The sequence below is a fragment of the Podarcis liolepis genome, assembly GCF_965112155.1.
Source record: "Podarcis liolepis genome assembly, chromosome: 12".
Lineage (NCBI taxonomy): Eukaryota > Metazoa > Chordata > Lepidosauria > Squamata > Lacertidae > Podarcis > Podarcis liolepis.
This window is the reverse complement of record NC_139563.1, coordinates 3,880,706-3,899,116: the sequence shown is the minus strand read 5'-3', so window position 1 is coordinate 3,899,116 and position 18,411 is coordinate 3,880,706. Positions and strand designations below refer to the sequence as shown.

General features: G+C 47.9%; 2 protein-coding genes across 2 annotated transcripts in view; one reads left to right on the top strand and one right to left on the bottom strand.

The window, feature by feature from the left end:
* Nucleotides 1-18,411, top strand: part of BCDIN3D (BCDIN3 domain containing RNA methyltransferase) — a 235,430-nt gene that overhangs the window by 134,728 nt on the left and 82,291 nt on the right. The gene's annotated exons all lie outside the window — the stretch shown is intronic.
* The window catches only part of LOC310689384 (EH domain-containing protein 3), a 32,644-nt gene continuing 21,350 nt past the window's right edge, over nt 7,118-18,411 (bottom strand). The window contains exons 4-6 of the mRNA XM_083467040.1: nt 12,671-13,083; nt 10,354-10,518; nt 7,118-8,013 (exon numbers count right to left, since the gene is read on the bottom strand). Of these exons, the coding sequence (XP_083323166.1) occupies nt 7,486-8,013; nt 10,354-10,518; nt 12,671-13,083 (1,106 nt within the window). The 3' untranslated portion in view covers nt 7,118-7,485. The remainder of the gene's footprint in view (nt 8,014-10,353; nt 10,519-12,670; nt 13,084-18,411) is intronic.

The window sequence follows — 18,411 nt, the reverse complement described above, 5'->3', positions numbered from 1 at the left end:
CGCACACACATTTCCCCTTACTTTTTAGGAGGGGAAAAGTGAGTCTTATAGAGCAAAACATACGGTATTTTAGAGATGAAAATGGGAGGCGAGAGTTGGGGTGGAGGCTGTAACTGTTGGGTTAAGCGACTCCCGGGCCGGGCCATCCTTGTGTCGTGTGCCCACAGCCTCTCTCGCCAACGGACCACTGCAAATGACGAAATAGCAGGGCATTCTACAGATTCGACATTTTTATTGTGCACAAACACATCTGTGGTGAAACAGAAACACCGAGCAAAAATAAGTCCAGCCACAGCGGAAGAAGCACTCGGAAAAATGTGCAAACCGTCCCCTTTGTTCCAAGAATAATAAATGCAGCAATAGCTTGCTCCAGCCACAAACCCTTTAGTTATCTCCCCACTTCTGATGCTGCCATATTTTCCATGCAAGGGTCTAAACTTGTATGATTAAAAACCAGGGGACCTGGAGCCCTCCAGCCATTGCTAGACTCCATATCTGCCATCATTCCAGTGTTCCTTCAACCGTCGGGTCCACAGATGTTGATGGACTACAACTCCCATTGTCCATGACCGTCCGTTAACCTGGCCGTGGATGATGGACGTTGTAGTCCCAGGACATCTGGGAAGTGGGAACCCAACAGTTGAAGAACACCTGCCTACTCTGCACTGTTGACACTTGTCCAAAAGCTCTCCAGTCTTTCAGACAAGGCTTTCGAGCCTTGTTTTGAAGATACTGGAGATCAAAACTTTTGCCTGCTCTGCTATGTTCTTATGTGCCGACCATTCTCAGATTTGCATCGCACGATGATCCTGGCAGTGCTTGCAAATCCGGTGCAGCGTTCACCGGAATGACCTTTGGAACCCAGAATTCCCAAAACATCAAGAGTCTTAACGCAACACCTTCGGCCGAGGTCTTACAAGAAAATGCAAGCGACCAGGGGAAGTTTCCTACGGCTAACACAGGCCCACTGTTCGCCTTTCGCGGAGTTATTCTGTGTACGGATTTGCACCACGTGCGCTCAATAAAGATTAAGGAGACAGACAACAGGCAGGAAGACTGAACGTTGAAGACTGCTGAACATAAATACTTCAGATCCAAGGGTGTCTTTGAAGCACCAGTCTCATCCAGAGGTATTTGTCATCTAAGGGTGCTTCCATACAGAAGGCTCTCAGGGCTTCTAGTAATTGCTCTTCCACCGAAAGCTATGAGCAGAATTGCCATTGGTCACCCACATTTCAAGAGTCAAGGTGTGTGTGCATCTTGCATTCACCCAGTGGGCATGAGAGAGAGAGAGGTGGGCACCTTTGCCCGCTCACATTTCCAGACTGCTCACTGGCCATGCCCACCCACTCTCTTCTCCAGACATTTCAAAGCGGGTGTTCCCAGCGGCATTTTGGGCACCCTTGTTTGGTTACGGTTGTTGGAAGGGAAATCGCAAAAATAATAGTTAAAGGAGCTCTAGTTTTGTTTTTAAAAGGCCGCCTGTATTTCAGGGTAACAACAAACCAACCTATGGTCACGTAAAGCAACCTCAATAAACACACGAGGCGTAGCCGGCTGTGTTCTTAGATAAATAAGATATACTATTCATAGTATCGGGACGCGGGTGGCGCTGTGGGTTAAACCACAGAGCCTAGGACTTGCCGATCAGAAGGTTGGCGGTTCGAATCCCCGCGAGGGGGTGAGCTCCCGTTGCTCGGTCCCTGCTCCTGCCAACCTAGCAGTTTGAAAGCACCTCAAAGTGCAAGTAGATAAATAGGTACCGCTCCGGCGGGAAGGTAAACGGCGTTTCCGTGCGCTGCTCTGGTTCGCCAGAAGCGGTTTAGTCATGCTGGCCACATGACCTGGAAGCTGTACGCCGGCTCCCTTGGTCAGTAAAGCGAGATGAGCGCCGTAGCCCCAGAGTCGGTCACGACTGGACTAGGTCAGGGGTCCTTTTATTCATAGTATCACATTGTAAATTTCAACAGAAGTAACTCACACCTGTCTGTAAGATGTGTGAGATCAGGATATTGTATTTATTTGGATTACTTAGAGCTTTAACTACTGATGAAGCCCAGGACGGCGAAACAAGGCCAATATTCCGGAAATCCTTGTCTAGACTCTGTGAAAGGATTTTGTGGATCTGTAACAACCTTTCATGTGGATGGTTTGGACTTTATGAACAGACATGTGGAACGGACACCATTACACAGATGTACCTTATGGACGAACTGACTATAGAATGATCTGATCCACTGGGTCTTCTGCTTTGTTCATTTGTTGAACTTTATGAGTTACTTCTGTTGAAATTTACAATTTGATACTATGAATAGTAAAGGGAAGTTTTCCTTCTGCCCATAACTGTTGCATTATGGGGAAGCCTTGCTCCTTTTCTCTTGCATTCTGGGAAGTCTTGCTTATAATCTTTTCCCTGCTTTTGCACACACTGTACGAACCTGTTCCAAACACCAAGACATTCTTTCCTTGTTCAGTCATCCTAAGTTCATGGAAAACAACATGACCTGCTCTTTATGCCTAGCTGACCACATCTACAGAACTTGATTATTGTATTCTTTCATGTTATGATCAATCATTAGTAATTGTTTTAGCCATATTAATCTTTAGTTATAATTTAATTAGGAGGTTTCATGCCTGTCTAGTTCTAGCTCCGTTTCTCAGCCTTTAATCTATCGGTGATAAATGATCATATGTAATTCCCACCTCTTACATGTAATCCCCGCCTTGTACTTATGTTAACCAATCAGCAACAGGTTTCTTTGTGTATGTATCAACCAATCAGCCACAGGCCCACCTGTGGCAATGTTTGTAATATTCAATAAAAGAGGCTCACGGGGTCCGCCCTGGCAGACGCCTCATGTTACACCTGCCTCTCTCATCTGTCGTGGATTCATTCCTACATCTGGTGACCCCAACGTGATTTTTCGCTCTATAAGACGCACCAGACCACAAGACGCACCTAGTTTTTGGAGGAGGAAAACAAGAAAAAAAATATTCTGAATCTCAGAAGCCAGAACAGCAAGAGGGATCACTGCGCAGCCTGCATTCACTCCATAAGACGCACACACATTTCCCCTTACTTTTTAGGAGGGAAAAAAGTGAGTCTTATAGAGCAAAAAATACGGTATATCTTATTTATCTAAGTACACAGCTGGTTACGTCTCACATATTACAGGGTAAGCAAACTGCATCTAAACTGATTTCTGAGTGAACAACTGAGATGCAGGTTGCAAGGATTTCGCCAGAGAATGCCCAGTTCTATTTCACAAGTAGATCTCATCAGACAACCCAACCCAGCCAGTTCCAGAATTCAGCCTGGTAAGTTTCACAGCCCAGCTAGGAAATGTAGCAGCTTGATCTTCATTGCTTCTTAGCTGCATTGATTTTCCATAGTGCAATTGCAACCCCCCCCCAAAAAATATATATATTTAAGGAGTGCCTACAGCACAGGTTTAGAGGACTGTAACTTTACAGTGCTTACTCGGAAGTAAGCCCTGCCACTGTCAATGCAGCCTACTAATTAATAGCTAAACTGAAGGTGGAAGAATCTTCAGTTCAGGAAGCGGTTAATGGAGGGGACAAGAGTTTCGGAGAAAGACAGGAAGTGGCTCTGGAACAGGAAATGCACAGCGGACCAATAGAAAAAGGGGGCGGGGCTCTCCAATGTGTCACTCACCTCCGGGGGCAACTCCTCACCCCCCTGAGCAAGACCCCCACCCCCTGCAAAGGAGACTGCATTGCTATTCTGCTCTTAATGGATTTTTGTGGGAAGGGGTGGAAAAACCAGATGAAAAATGGGAAAACGTGGCAGGTTTCCAATCTGCCCATAAGATGGGCAATTGCACGTGAGAAGCCGCCTTTGGAAGCACTGAAAGGGCCTTGGATTGGGACCCGCAGGAGATTCTGATGCTTTACTCGAAAGCGTTAGGGCCAAACTCAAGAGGAACATCCGACAATGAATAATGACAGCTCAACCCCAATCACAGCCTACTAAGGATTCAATCATTCACACGACTTTGTTCTTATTAAGACATTATCATCAGGAAGCAAGGACGTCACCAGGGAAGAGTTAATTGCATACTGGGGAGAGATCGGAGTACTGAACGTTTTACGGCAGGCATGGAAAACCTTTGGCCCTCCAGATGTTCCTGCATCAGAGTCCAGTGTCCAGTCCTGGGCGCCAGAGTTTAAGAAGGATACTGACAAGCTGGGGCAGGGGTCAGCAAAATTTTTTAGCCACGGGCCGGTCCACTGTCCCTCAGACCTTGTGGCTGGCCGGAGAAGCGTCACTCCCAGAGGTCTTTCTTCTTGGAATAACAGGTTTGGAAGTGCCCAAGAAAGATGTTAGACTGTTTTTGTATGCCACAACTGCTGCTAGAATTTTGTTAGCTAAGAACTGGAAGACACAAGAAGTCCCAACAGTGAAGGAATGGCAGATGACGATGATGGGCTTTTCGAAGCTAGCCGACCTACCGGAAGAGTCCGTGACCAGGAGGAGGAGGACGACCAGGAGGAATGGATGAAATTCAAAGACTATTTAGTTAAATATGTTAAGAGAACTTAATTGGAAAAAATTGCAAATCTCAGATAGGCTTCGGATTTAAATATGTATTGTTAGAGAATAACATGTTTAAAGTTAAAATGAAACGAAAGAAAGAAAGATGTTAAGCAATTAAGTTAATTTTATGAGAAAATTGGTTTTTGGAAAGCTGTTACAATGATATACAGTGGTGCCCCGCAAGACGAATGCCTCGCAAGACGGAAAACCCGCTAGACAAAAGGATTTTCCGTTTTTGAGCTGTTTCGCAAGACGATTTTCCTATGGGCTTGCTTTGCAAGATGAAAACGTCTTGCGAGTGTTCCGATTTTTTTCCGCTCCCCCCCCTTCCTAAGCCACTAATAGCCTTTTAGCTGCTAATCCGCTAATAGTGCTAATCCGCTAAGCCGCTAATAGGGTTGCTTCGCAAGACGAAAAAACCGCTAGACAAAGAGACTCGCGGAACGGATTAATTTCGTCTTGCGAGGCACCACTGTATGCTGAAATTCAGCCAGGGGGATTTGAAGTCACTTAACAATGTTACTAAGATTGGATTAAGTACAATTAAGATGTATGCTTGTTTGAATGTTTTGGAAAACCAATAAAAAAAATTTGGAAAAAGAAAAGAGAAGCGTCACTGGTAGGGGAAGCTGGAAGAAGAGGCGAGGGGAGCAAACAGTCCTCCTCCTCACCCCCCACCTCCAGCCCCAGCCGCTCCGCTTACCTCCCAGGGGCTGCTGCCGCTACTGCTTCTCGTGAGTAGGCAGAGTGAGCTCGTCCGCTCTGCTCTCTGGCCCACAGGAGCACCAGGGTGGTGGCAGCGGAGGGAAGATGAGCGGCGCAAAAGGTCTGGCTCCGGAGAGGGGCTGCTTAAAATGGCGCTCAGCCAGCCCCCTTCCTTCTCTAGGCAGGGCAGGGAGAAATTGGGAGGGAGGGAGGAGGAGCAGTGTGTGGGGGGGGGATGGAATAGCACAGGGGGGGGATGGCACAGCTTGAACGAACAGAATCCCTACGCCGATCTATGGACTGTTCGCGGGCAGGATCCTGAAGGCAACTGGACCTGGGCCTTAGTTTGCCGACCCCTGAGCTGGAGTATGTGGAGAGGATAATCAAGGGACTGGAAGCCATGCCTGATGAGGAACGGTTGAAGTAGCTGGGTACGTTTAGCCTGGAAAAGAGGAGATATGAGAGCCATCTTCAAATATCTCAAGGGTTGTCCCATGGAAGAGGGAGCGAGCTTGTTTTCTGCTGCTCCTGAGATAAGGACCCGAAACAATGGATTCAAATTACAAGGAGATTCCAAGTAAACATCAGGAAGAACTTTACGAAAGTGAGAGCTGTTCTATAGTGGAATGGACTCCCTCAGAAGGTGTTGGGCTCTCCTTCACTGGAGGCTCTGAAACAGAGTTTGGACGGTCAGGAATGCTTTAGCTAAGATTCCTCTTCCAACTCCACAATTCTACGATTCCAACTGCAACTCCCACCATCCCTGGCCGCTGGCCATGTTTGCTGCTGGGGGTTGCAGTTCAATAAACACACAAGACGTAACCGGCTGTACATTTGAAAAAAAATAATATATACTATTCATTGTATTGAATTGTAGATTTCAACAGAAGTAGCTCGTAAAGTTCAACGGAAAAGGTAGAAGCTTCATCAGTAGTACAAATTCTAGGTAATGCAAATAAATACAATATCGTAATCTCATTTTTACAACAAAAATAATATAAAAACCGTCAACAACCGTACATACCACATAGGATATCACAGGACAGTGGATCTTATAACATAGTACTTTAGATCTGATATTTGATTACATTTTTGTATGAGGTGCATTACTGTTTATATATATAACATCTGAGTATGGATTAAGTTTGTTTTACTTCTGCGGTGCCATATGGGTCACTCTAAGAAAAAAAAATTTGGATCTGTTGATTGCCAACACCTGGTGAATCAGTATTGCGCTTGTGCATATAATTCTACTCTGTAAAAGTTGCTGTTTACAGCAGCTACTACTATGCTATAAGATCCACTGTCCTGTGATATCATATATGGTATGTATGGTTGTTGACGGTTTTTATTGTATGTATTTGCATTACCTAGAGTCTGTACTACTGATGAAGCCCAGGACGACGAAACAAGGCTAATATTCCAGAAATCCTTGCCTTAGACTCCGTGAAAGGATTCTGTGGAACTGCAACAACCTTTCGTGTGGACTGTTGGTCTCTATGAACAGACAGGTGAAATAGACACTTTCACATATATGGACCTTATGCATAAGCTGATTAAGAGAATGAACTGATCCACTGGGTCTTCTACTTTTTTCTTGTTGAAATTTATGAACTATTTCTGTTGAAATCTACAGTTCAATACAATGAATAGTATATATTATTTTTTTCAAATGTACGGCCGGCTATGTATTGCATGTTTATTGAATACCTCATTTTTCGCTCTATAAGACGCACCAGACCACAAGACGCACCTAGTTTTTGGAGAGGGAAAACAAGAAAAAAATATATTCTGAATTTCAGAAGCCAGAACAGCAAGAGGGATCACTGCACAGTGAAAGCAGAAATCCCTCTTGCTGTTCTGGCTTCTGGGATAACTGCGCAGACTGCATTCGCTCCATAAGATGCACACACATTTCCCCTTACTTTTTAGGAGGGAAAAAGTGAGTCTTATAGAGCAAAAAATATGGTATATATTATGTTTTCAAACGTACAGCCGGTTACGTCTTGTGTGTTTATTGAATATGTTTCACGTAACCAGGGGGTTGCAGTTCGACAACATCTGGAAGGTCAAAGCATCCTCACGCCTGCTCCAAAATATTGCACCAGGTTCCTCACCACGCCTGGACATTATTGGAAGCCGGAAGACAGCTCCGCATCTCCATTAGGTATATTTGATTCACCCACCCACCCAACACCCCACAATTCCTTCCCGCCACCCTCTCACTCTGTCAGTTTCCTCTTCGACGGAGGGATGAGGTGAGACGGGAGCTCGTTCGGCAACTCGTGGCCTTCCAACTTGACTTTGATGAGGTGGTTGGCCAACGCAAACTCCTCGTCGTCAAGCATCCCATCTTTGTCGATGTCGGACAGTTTCCAGATCTTTCCCAAGACAGTGTTCGGCAGCTTGGACCTCACCATCTCCTTCTTGGCGTTGGCGCCAGTGATCTTCCCGTCCACCGGCGAAAGCGTGTAGAAGATCTCGTCGTACATGGGCTTGTCCCTGGCCACCACCCAGTTGGCGTCGTCGATCCCTTCGCCGGCGCCCTCGCCGTAGCCGTGCCCAAAGGGGCCGTGGAGCGTGCCCTCGAAGGCTCCCCCTTTCACCATCTGCACGGGCCGCTGGGACTCCTCCTGGCGCACCAGCACCATCAGCTGGGCAATATCGCTGGCAAGCATATCCTCAACGGCATCTAGAAGTTTGCTCTTCAAGGGCTGGAACTTACTGAAGTCTTGGCCATGTAGCTGCTCCTGAAAGACAGAGCGACGGGCAATTCAGCGTTAAGACAGGGGATCGCAATCACCTTTGGCTGGGTTGGGATGATATGGGATTGGGGGGCCATCTCCTGCGGGGGCGCAATTAGTGCCAGCACCGTCCGTTAAGAGTTTGGGTGTAATCTTCCACACCTCCCTTTCCATGGAGGCGCAGATTGCAGCTATAACAAAGGCAGCATTTTTTCATCTCCGCCAAGCTAAGCAGTTGGCTCCTTACCTCTCTCACCCTGACCTAGCCACTGTGATCCACGCGAGGTCACCTCCACACTTGATTATTGTAACTCATTCTACGTGGGGCTGCCCTTGAGACTGACCCAGAAACTCCAGCGGGCGCAGAATGCCGTGGCGAGACTTCTTATGGGGTCCTTGCAGCGGGATCACATTCACCCGGTGCTATACCAGCTGCACTGGCTCCAGGTGGAGTACAGGATCAGGTTCAAGGTGCTGGTTTTAATCTTTAAAGACCTATACGGCCCAGGACCCTCGTACCTATGGGACCGCCTCTCCTGGTATGTCCCACGGAGGACCTTACGGTCTTCAAACAAAAACATCTTGGAGGTCCCAGGCCACAGAGAGGTTAGACTTGCCTCAACCAGAGCCAGGGCTTTTTCAGTACTGGCTCCGATCTGGTGGAACGCTCTGTCCCAAGAGACTGGGGCCCTGCGGGAATTGACATCTTTCCGCAGGGCCTGCAAGACAGAGCTGTTCTACCAGGCCTTTGGCCAAGGCACAGTCTCACCTCCTCCTTTGGTAATCCTCACAGAACTCTGGCCCAATGGTTGCCATGAATTTGATTCTGAATTGATTTTAGAAGGTATTTCAATTAATTGATTGTGATTTTATGTAAACCGTGCTATTTTTACTGTCATTAGCCACTTTGGCTGGGGAGGGCGGGATATAAATAAAATTTTATTGTTATTATTTATTACAACCAAGCCTCCTGAGAAGTAGCTCTCAAACGTTTTCCCTCCGGAATAAAAATTCGCAACTCTGATTTTTAAATTGGCAAGAAATACATTTGGTTGGGGGGAGAAACAACTCCTAGCAGTGCTTGGTTTTGAAAATATACCTATCCATACCTGGAAGATTTAATGAGAAGTGTGAACTGGCTTTTGCAGCGTAATCTCACTTCTATTAGGCCTGACTTGAGACAAACTAACTGCAATCCCCTCATCAGCACAAGAAGGCTTTCTCTTTTCTGATGTTTCCTATTTGTCAGAGTTGGAAATCCCTCTTCACGGCAATGTTACGGAGAAGCACAGAAGAATGGCCAATGCTCTTGAAGAGAGGCCTAGGTACCACTTCTGGTTGTAAAGGTAAAAGGACTCCTGACCATTAGGTCCAGTCGTGTCTGACTCTGGGGTTGCGGCGCTCATCTCGCTTTATTGGCCGAGGGAGCCGGCGTACAGCTTCCGGGTCATGTGGCCAGCATGACTAAGCCGCTTCTGGCGAACCAGAGCAGCGCACAGAAACGCCCTTTACCTTCCCGCAGGAGTGGTACCTATTTATCTACTTGCACTTTGACGTGCTTTTGAACTGCTAGGTTGGCAGGAGCAGGGACCGAGCAATGAGGTCCCGCAGGGCTGTCTAGGCTGCGGATAGCAGCCTGCTTCCTGGAGTGTCGGGCGCCCTGAAAGCAGAGCGCCTGGCGCTTCGGGAACACCTCCGCAGCGTGGGGAGCCCTGCAGGAGTTCCCCACAGGGCTCCCCATGCTGCAGATAGCAGCCTGCCGCCCGGCGCGCGGAACACCCTGAAGCAGAGCGCCCCGCCCGCCGGACAGACATCCGCAGCATGGGGAGCACTGCAGGAGTTCCCCGCAGGGCTCCCCACGTTGTGGATAGCAGCCGGCCGCCCGGCGTGCGGGGCACTCTGAAGCAGAGCGCCCCTCGCGCCGGGCAGACATCGGCCAGCCCCATAAGCTCGGGGGACAGCAGGGAGGCGCAGCGCTGCCATCCCGCTGTTCCTCAACCTGGTTCAGTTTCCCCGACCTGCTTTTGGGGGGAAATAAAGGGGGGGAAATCCCTTTATTTCCCCCCCAAAAAACTAGGTGCGTCCTATGGGACGAAAAATACGGTACTCTGACTCTGAAATTTAGAAGGCAGGCTGTGTTTCCCCCCTTCCTCCCCAGAACGATAATCTGAACCGAAAATGAGATTTCTCTTCTGGCTGAAAGGAAAGCATTCCTTCCAAACCGGAACGTTCTAGCCGAGGTGGGCAGCAAAGTTCATCTTGGCCTCAGACCTCCCTCTATGCAAGTGAAACTGAGGAGTTTTCCGTCCCGGTTCTCAGATGCGCTTTGTTTTTCCTGGCACTCACCTGCATCTTCTTCAGATTGGGAAAGTCTCCCGGCGAAATCTGATGCTCCCGCTCAATGCGCCCGTAGATCTCGCCCAAATTGTTCACGAGCTCTTTCTTCTTGTTGTCTTTCCCAAACACCGAGGGCATTTCCTTCTTAAGGGAGCTGATGATGTAGGCGTGGACCTAAGGACATCACAGAAGGGAGGTGTAAATACTTTGCGACTGCCATAAAACTTAGGGAACAAGCTGTACTACCAAAATGATTAAGGTTTTAAATGATAATTTTAGGTTATATTTTAGCGACCAAGATTTAATATATTTTTTTAAACTGCCGCTATATCTGAATTGTCTCTGTTATACCCAATTGCAGTTCAATGTATCCCTGTTGAGTCTTATGAAGTGACCCGGAAGTGGTCTGTGACCGTAATAATAAAGTTGTTCTTCTTCTAAATGTTTTGTGGTTTTTTAGACAACACCACCCCCTCATTCTCATCTGATTCTCCATCCCTCCTGCCCAAATATTCTCCTCTATTTCTGCAAAGAGCTCAAGGTGATTCCTCCTTTCCCATTTAATCCCAACGACCCTACGAGGTAGAGTCATAGCTGTCAACTTACAGATTTGAAAATAAGGGACCAGCAGCCTCGAAAATAAGGGATCAGCAGCCAAAATAAGGGATCAGCAGCCGGGCACAGGTATGTTCGACTTCTGAGCCCTTCCGAGCCAAAGGCAGAAAGCCCAGTCAGCAGCCAAATGAAGCCTCATCAATAAGGGACAGCAGCGGGACATGGCGCTGGGATAAGGGACTGTCCCGCCAAATAAGGGACACTTGACAGCTATGGGTAGATTAGGCTAAGAGACAGCAGCTCACCCAATGAGCTTCACAGCCGAGTCAAGATTTGTCTCTCATCTCCCAGGTCCTAGTCAGGCTCTCTAGCCCAGTTTTTCCTCAAACCTGGGTCCCTGATAATCTCAGGTATGTTGAGCATCTTCCCAAACCATCTTTTTATGGAACTGATGGGATCTGCGATCCAAAATATCTGGAAGCCCTCAGGTTAGCGAAGGCTGCACTACGTCACACTGGTTCTCAGGTAGACACAGTTGAATTTTATTTTATTTTGCATGTTTCTGAGCAGGACGCAGGACGAAACAGATGCCTTGAAACACTCCGTTTCAAAATACTCGTTCCGTCGTGACATTTCTTGGGTGCTTTGAGAGCAGCACAGTCCCTTAGGTCAAGCTATCCTCAGTCTCATGATGAGGACAAACAGAAAAAAGGGGTAGAAAGCAGCCTGTTACTGCAAAATTATAGCAGTACCTCGGTTTTCAAACGTCTCCGTTGACGAATGTTCTGGAACTCGAACGCCGAAAACCCGGAAGTAAACGCTTCCATTTTTGAACGCGCCTCGGAAGTCGAACGGCTTCCACTGAGGTACCACTGAATTTTTATCAATTTTGTCTGTAAATTTGCAGGCTGCCTCGGTTTTCAAACGTTTCGGAAGCTGAATGGCCTTCCGGAACGGATTACGTTCGAAAACTGAGGTTCCACCGTATAACCAGAGCCAGCGTGATGTGGTGCTTGGAGGAGGCCTTTCTCAAATGTGGGTCTCCAACTGCCGCTAGACTACAACTCCCATCATCCCTGACCACTGGGTCCTGGAAGCTAGGGAAGATGGGAGTTGTAGTCTGACAGCAGCCGGGGGACCCAAGTTTGAGGAACGCTAGGCTAATCTCTGGGACTGGCCAAGTGTGCAGAGAAAAGCTTTCCTTGTGCACCTGCTTCCGAAAATCCCTTCAGGATGGAAAAACATCTTCATGTATGCGACAACAGCTGCGAGAGTTCTGGTAGCACAAGGATGGAAGACTGAAGAAACCCAAACTAAAGAATCATGGCAAGAAAAATTGCTGGACTAGGCAGAACTGGCAAAACTGACATACAAGCTACGGGACAAGGATAACTGTGACTTTAAGGATGAATGGGAACCCTTTGCAAAGTATCTGAAGACGCAACAAAGCGAACTGGACTCCTTGGCAGGTTTTGAATAAACATTCACAAACCTTTTATTGATAATAATCAGCTAAATAGTTTGAGGATCTATACAACTGTGTAACATGCAGAAAACAGCATTCTTAGAGAAACCAAAGAGTGGAACTGAGGGAAGTCGGGGGGCGGGGTAGGGGTGGGTGGGTTTTGTGTGGGAGGGAGGAAAAATGGGGGAGAAAACAAGGATGGTATGTTTTTGGATAATATGTTGTTATAATTTTGAATAATAATAATAAAAGGAATAGGCCACTGGGGAGAGAGACAGACGGACAGACAGACAGACAGACATTCACCTTGGCCAGCCTTGCCCGCTTAATGAGGTCGTTCAGTTTCCGGAGGGCTGCGTTTCGGGGCAAGCTTTGGATATCCCTGAAGAGGTCCTGTTCCTCTGCCTCGAAGAGCTTGCGGTTATCGGGGATGAGGAGCGGGTGAGACCAGAAGGAGCCGATGTAGACCCTGATGACCTCGGGCGTGTTGACGATCTTCCCCAGTGACCACATGAGAGCCCCGTAGACCCTCATCAGCTGTTGGGTCTCAATCTGGTCCGCCTTGTTGAGCACCACCCTCATCTTGTCCTCGTGGTTCTTCAGGGCTTTGATGACCTCGGAGAACTCGTCCGAGATGTCCAGTTTGTGGGCGTCGAAGAGGAGGATGATGCGGTCCACACGCTCGGCAAACCACTCCAGGACGGCGGCGAAGTCGTAGCCTACGTCGGGGAAGGAGAGAGGGGAGTCCCGTCAGAACACCAGGGATGGCTCCGTCGGTTGTGGAGCTCAAAACGTTAAGGCTATCCATGTAATAAGGGGCAGCTACATATTCCTGCGGGGACGCGGGTGGCGCTATGGGTTAAACCACAGAGCCTAGGACTTGCCGATCAGAAGGTCGGCGGTCCGAATCCCTGCAACGGGGTGAGCTCCCGTTGCTCGGTCCCTGCTCCTGCCAACCTAGCAGTTCGAAAGCACGTCAAGTGCAAGTAGATAAATAGGTACCACTCCGTCGGGAAGGTAAACGGCGTTTCCGTGAGCTGCTCTGGTTTGCCAGAAGCGGCTTAGTCATGCTGGCCGCATGACCTGGAAGCTGTACGCAGGCTCCCTCGGCCAGTAAAGCAATATGAGCGCCGCAACCCCAGAGTCGGATATGACTGGACCTAATGGTCAGGGGTCCCTTTACCTTACATATTCCTACATTGCAGGGGGTTGGACTAGAAAGACCTACAGTGGCTCCCAGTACGTTTCCGAGCACAATTCAAAGTATTGGTGCTGACCTTTAAAGCCCTAAACTGCCTCAGCCTGAAAGAGCGTCTCCACCCCCATCGTTCTGCCCGGACACTGAGGTCCAGCTCTGAAGGCCTTTTGGCGGTTCCCGCGCTGCAAGAAGCAAAGCTACAGAGAACCAGGCAGAGGGCCTTCTCGGTGGTGGCACCCACCCTGTGGAACGCCCTCCCACCAGATGTCAAAGAGAAAAACAACTACAAGATTTTTAGAAGGCATCTGATGGCAGCCCTGTTTGGGGAAGCTTTTAATGTTCAATTAATGTCCCACAGAGGACCTTATGATCTTCAAACAAAAACATATTGGGGGTCCCGGGCCACAGGGAAGAAGAAGAAGCAGCAAAGTTTGTATTTGATATCCCGCCTTTCACTCCCTTTAAGGAGTCTCAAAGCGGCTAACATTCTCCTTTCCCTTCCTCCCCCACAACGAACACTCTGTGAGGTGAGTGGGGCTGAGAGACTTCAAAGAAGTGTGACTGGCCCAAGGTCACCCAGCAGCTGCATGTGGAGGAGCGGGGAAGCGAACCCGGTTCCCCAGATTAGGAGACTACCGTTCCAAAACCAAAGCACGCTCCCCCATAGAAAGTAAAGCAAAATGGGTTAATCCATTCCAGACTTTAAAAAAACCCGAAAATAGCAATTTAACATGAATTTTACTATCTAATGAGACCACTGATCCATAAAATGAAAGCAACAAACAATGTACTGCAGTCACACAATCAATCAGTAGCTGAACTGGGTTCCACGCAAAAAGAAAAAGAAAAAAAGAGCCACAAAGACGCAAAATAAATAGCAAAAACAGACAGGCCGCAGGGTAACACTTAAAACTGGTGTGGCACTCAAATCGGAAGTGTTAACACTCAAAACGGAGCATGTTCGGCTTCCGAAAAAGTTTGCAAACTGGAACACTTACGTCCGGGTTTGCAGTGTTTGGGTTCCAAGTTGTTTGAGGACCAAGGCGTTTGAGAACCAAGGTGCCACTGTATATAAAGGTGCAAAATTATGAATGTCCTGCTTATAAAGGAACTGCCGCTCCAGGGCAAGAGCTGCTTCTTATTTCTCGAAAGGAAACAGCAGAAAAGGACACAGTGGGAATACTCTGGCTGCAGCGAATCCCAAGGGGAAATTGCACAAGCGGCTTTTCACAGCCTAACATCTGCCCTGCTTTTCTCAGCCAAAGGGAAAAGAGAGGCTTGCATGTCAGGCTTCCAGAACTAACATTTGCATTAAGACAAAGCAGCGCAGGACATGTCCAGGGTTCAAGTCTCGCTCAAGGGCTCGTCGTATGACCCAGATTCAGATCTCTCTCCGTTGCTGCACAGGAGGGGGTCGTTCTGGCTCAATCGCTGCAGCTGGATACATATGGAATAATAAGAACTGTAGAGTTGGAAGAGGCCCCATAAAAATCGTTCCGAAAAGAACAGGAATGATTATGATTCGGGATTCTGAACAATTTATTAAGAAAGGGAAATTAGTTTCTCTCTCTCTCCAAAATATTCCAGTCTGGACCCCCAATAATTTGTTGGTTTTGCAACCATACCGGGTCCGTCAACAATTTCAGATTTTCTCATTTCTTCGTACAGCGACACTTAAAAGGCAAACTTGCTAAAAGTGCTCTCAGTATTGGCACCTGCTGCTGATCAAACAGGCTTCTTGGAAAGGCTTTCTGGCAAGGCTAAGTCAGCGCTTAGCAAAAGCACCACTCCCATTCTTAATGGTTCCCAGAACTGACCAGTTAAACGGTTTACATAAGAAGACGGACAATGTGTATTGCAGCGGTTCTCAACCTGTGGGTCCCCAGATGTTGTTGGACTACAACTCCCATCATCCCTGAGCTCTGGGCCTTGCTAACTAGGGGTGATGGGAGTTGTAGTCCAACAACATCTGGGGACCCACAGGTTGAGAAAGGCTGCTGAGCAGGAACAATACTAACATTAAAGGTAAAGGGACCCCTGACCATTAGGTCCAGTCGTGGACGACTCTGGGGTTGCAGCACTCATCTCGCTTTATTGGCCGAGGGAGCCGGCGTACAGCTTCCGGGTCATGTGGCCAGCAGGACTAAGCTGCTTCTGGCAAACCAGAGCAGCGCACGGAAACGCCATTTACCTTCCCGCCGGAGTGGTACCTATTTATCTACTTGCACTTTGACGTGCTTTCGAACTGCTAGGTTGCCAGGAGCTGGGGCGGAACAACGGGAGCTCACCCTGTCTCGGGAATTCAAACTGCCGACCTTCTGATCGGTAAGCCCTAGGCTCTGTGGTTTAACTCACGGCGCCACCAGCGTCCCTAGCAATACTAACATTAAGACTCACTAACTCACGCCTTTGCAAACCTGGTGCCCTCCAGGTGTTTTTCGACTACTGCTCCCATCATTCCCCCCCAGCCAGCACTGAGCTTTTCTGCTGCTACGTGCACCCGAGATCTCCTCCACACAGTCATTTAGTGAGTGAGCACCTGAGCATGTGCAGAGTGCTCACCCCCCCACGCCCGCACAGCAGAATTTGCTGTTGCCATAATGACAAAGGATGGCATGTGTGATGCAGCTGAAATTTCAGCCCTTGAGAGCACGAAAAAGTGGAAGCAGAGATGCTGGGTTCGACTGGATTACGACAGGAAGAAGAAACAAATGGAAAATAAACCCCTCACACATGAAATTTTATAGGATGCAAGCGCCTCTTGCTGAAATAAAATTCATTAAATGTGAAATTACGAACGAAAGTCAAGAAACCAGTGGCTGCTGAACGAAGGAGCAAGATCAGAACTGTTGTAATTGGATTAATCAAGATTACGGAAGCAGAAAGAAATAAGAATTTGGCACCCTGAAATCCAGCACACAGGAAGTCACCTAAAGTGGTTTATTTTGGACTTTTAATAACTGGCTCTTTTAACTGTATTGTAGGAAACCAGCCCTGAGTGCTCACTGGAAGGACAGATCCTGAAGCTGAGGCTCCAATACTTTGGCCACCTCATGAGAAGAGAAGACTCCCTGGAAAAGACCCTGATGTTGGGAAAGATGGAGGGCACAAGGAGAAGGGGACGACAGAGGACGAGATGGTGGGACAGTGTTCTTGAAGCTACCAGCAGGAGTTTGACTAAACTGTGGGAGGCAGTGGAAGACAGGAGTGCCTGGGGTGCTCTGGTCCAGGGGGTCACGAAGAGGCGGACATGACTAAACAACAACAACAACAACAACAAAGTTGGTATTGTGATAATGTGGCTTTTATTGGATTATTGTAACTGAAAATTAATAAAAATCATTATTAAAAAAAAGAAGGGGACTTAGGCAGCTGGGGGAATGCAGAGATCTTCAGTCTCTGCAACTGCCCCCCAAGGGCAAGATTTACGGAAGAAGATTAGCTGCGCTTATTAGGCCTGGCACTCCTGAGCAGATCCTGTGGTTTTCCCCCTAATAATTTACTTTATGTGATTTACTGCCTTCTGCATGCAAAGCAAGTGGTCTCCCAGGGAGCCCTTCTCCAAACAGACAGCTGGGTTGGCTAAAAGATCTTTCCAGGCTGTCCCTGCGCCCCACAAAAGGAGAAACGTTCTTGCTCCAGAGTCCGTTAGCGGCTCAGAGGCCGAAGGAGGGACAGGCAACCTTCGCAAAGAGGAGCCTTGATGAATTTCCAGACTTTGCCGGTCTCTCCCACCTTCAAGGACGACTGGAAAGGTCAGGAGGACTCGTCAAAATGGGTCAAGCCTCGTTTCACACACAGGCCTGGCTCACTAATGAACACAGAAAAGGGACATTTGGAAAGAGAGATCCAGGCCAACAGAGTGAGAAATATCAAGGGTGTCAGCGGCCGAGGCAATTATCGATAGACCCCGAGAGAGAAGCCTATTTATAGCCGAACCAACACGGGCGATAGCTATTTATAGAAAACGTTTTTTTCTTTTAAATACCCAAGAACGCACCACTGGCAGCAGCCGCTATTCAACGTGGCATTGGAGTGAAACTTAGCTCAGCCAAGGGTTCAAAGAGCCACAAAGGATGACTTTAAACCCTGAGCCGGAAGACATATCAACAACCTCAGGTGTGCAGATGACACAACCTGGATGGCAGAAAGTGAGGAGGAATTAAAGAACCTTTTATTGAGGGTGAAAGAGGAGAGCGCAAAATATGGTCTGAAGCTCAACATCAAAAAAACGAAGACCATGGCCACTGGTCCCATCACCTCCTGGCAAATAGAAGGGGAAGAAATGGAGGCAGTGAGAGATTTTACTTTCTTGGGCTTTGCCTTCTAAATCCGGCCCACAGACGGTCCAGGAATCGGCGTGTTTTTACTTGAGTAGAATGTGCCCTTTTATTTAAAATGCATCTCTGGGTTATTTGTGGGGCATAGGAATTTGTTCATTTTTTTTCAAAATATAATCCGGCCCCCCACAAGATCTGAGGGACAGTGGACTGGCCCCCTGCTGAAAAAGTTTGCTGACCCCTGGGTTTAGACTTATGAGTAATTGCAAGTTTAAGTTAAGTCTGCTGCAACTGGATTTCTTATGGACAGGGCCAATCCTGAATGTATTTGGCTTTGTGACCATTACAGTGGTACCTCTGGTTGTGGACTGGATCCGTTCCGGAGCTCTGGTCTGATCCAGAGGTTTCCGCAACTGGAGGTGCCTGTTCTGCGCATGTGCGAGCAGCGAAACCTGGAAAAATACTTCCGGGTTTGCCGCTTTCGCAACGTAAACCAAGGTTCTACTGTGCGCCGATTTGCCTTCAGTAGCAGTAGAGCTCTGCTGGATGAAGTTATCAATTGACTCAGG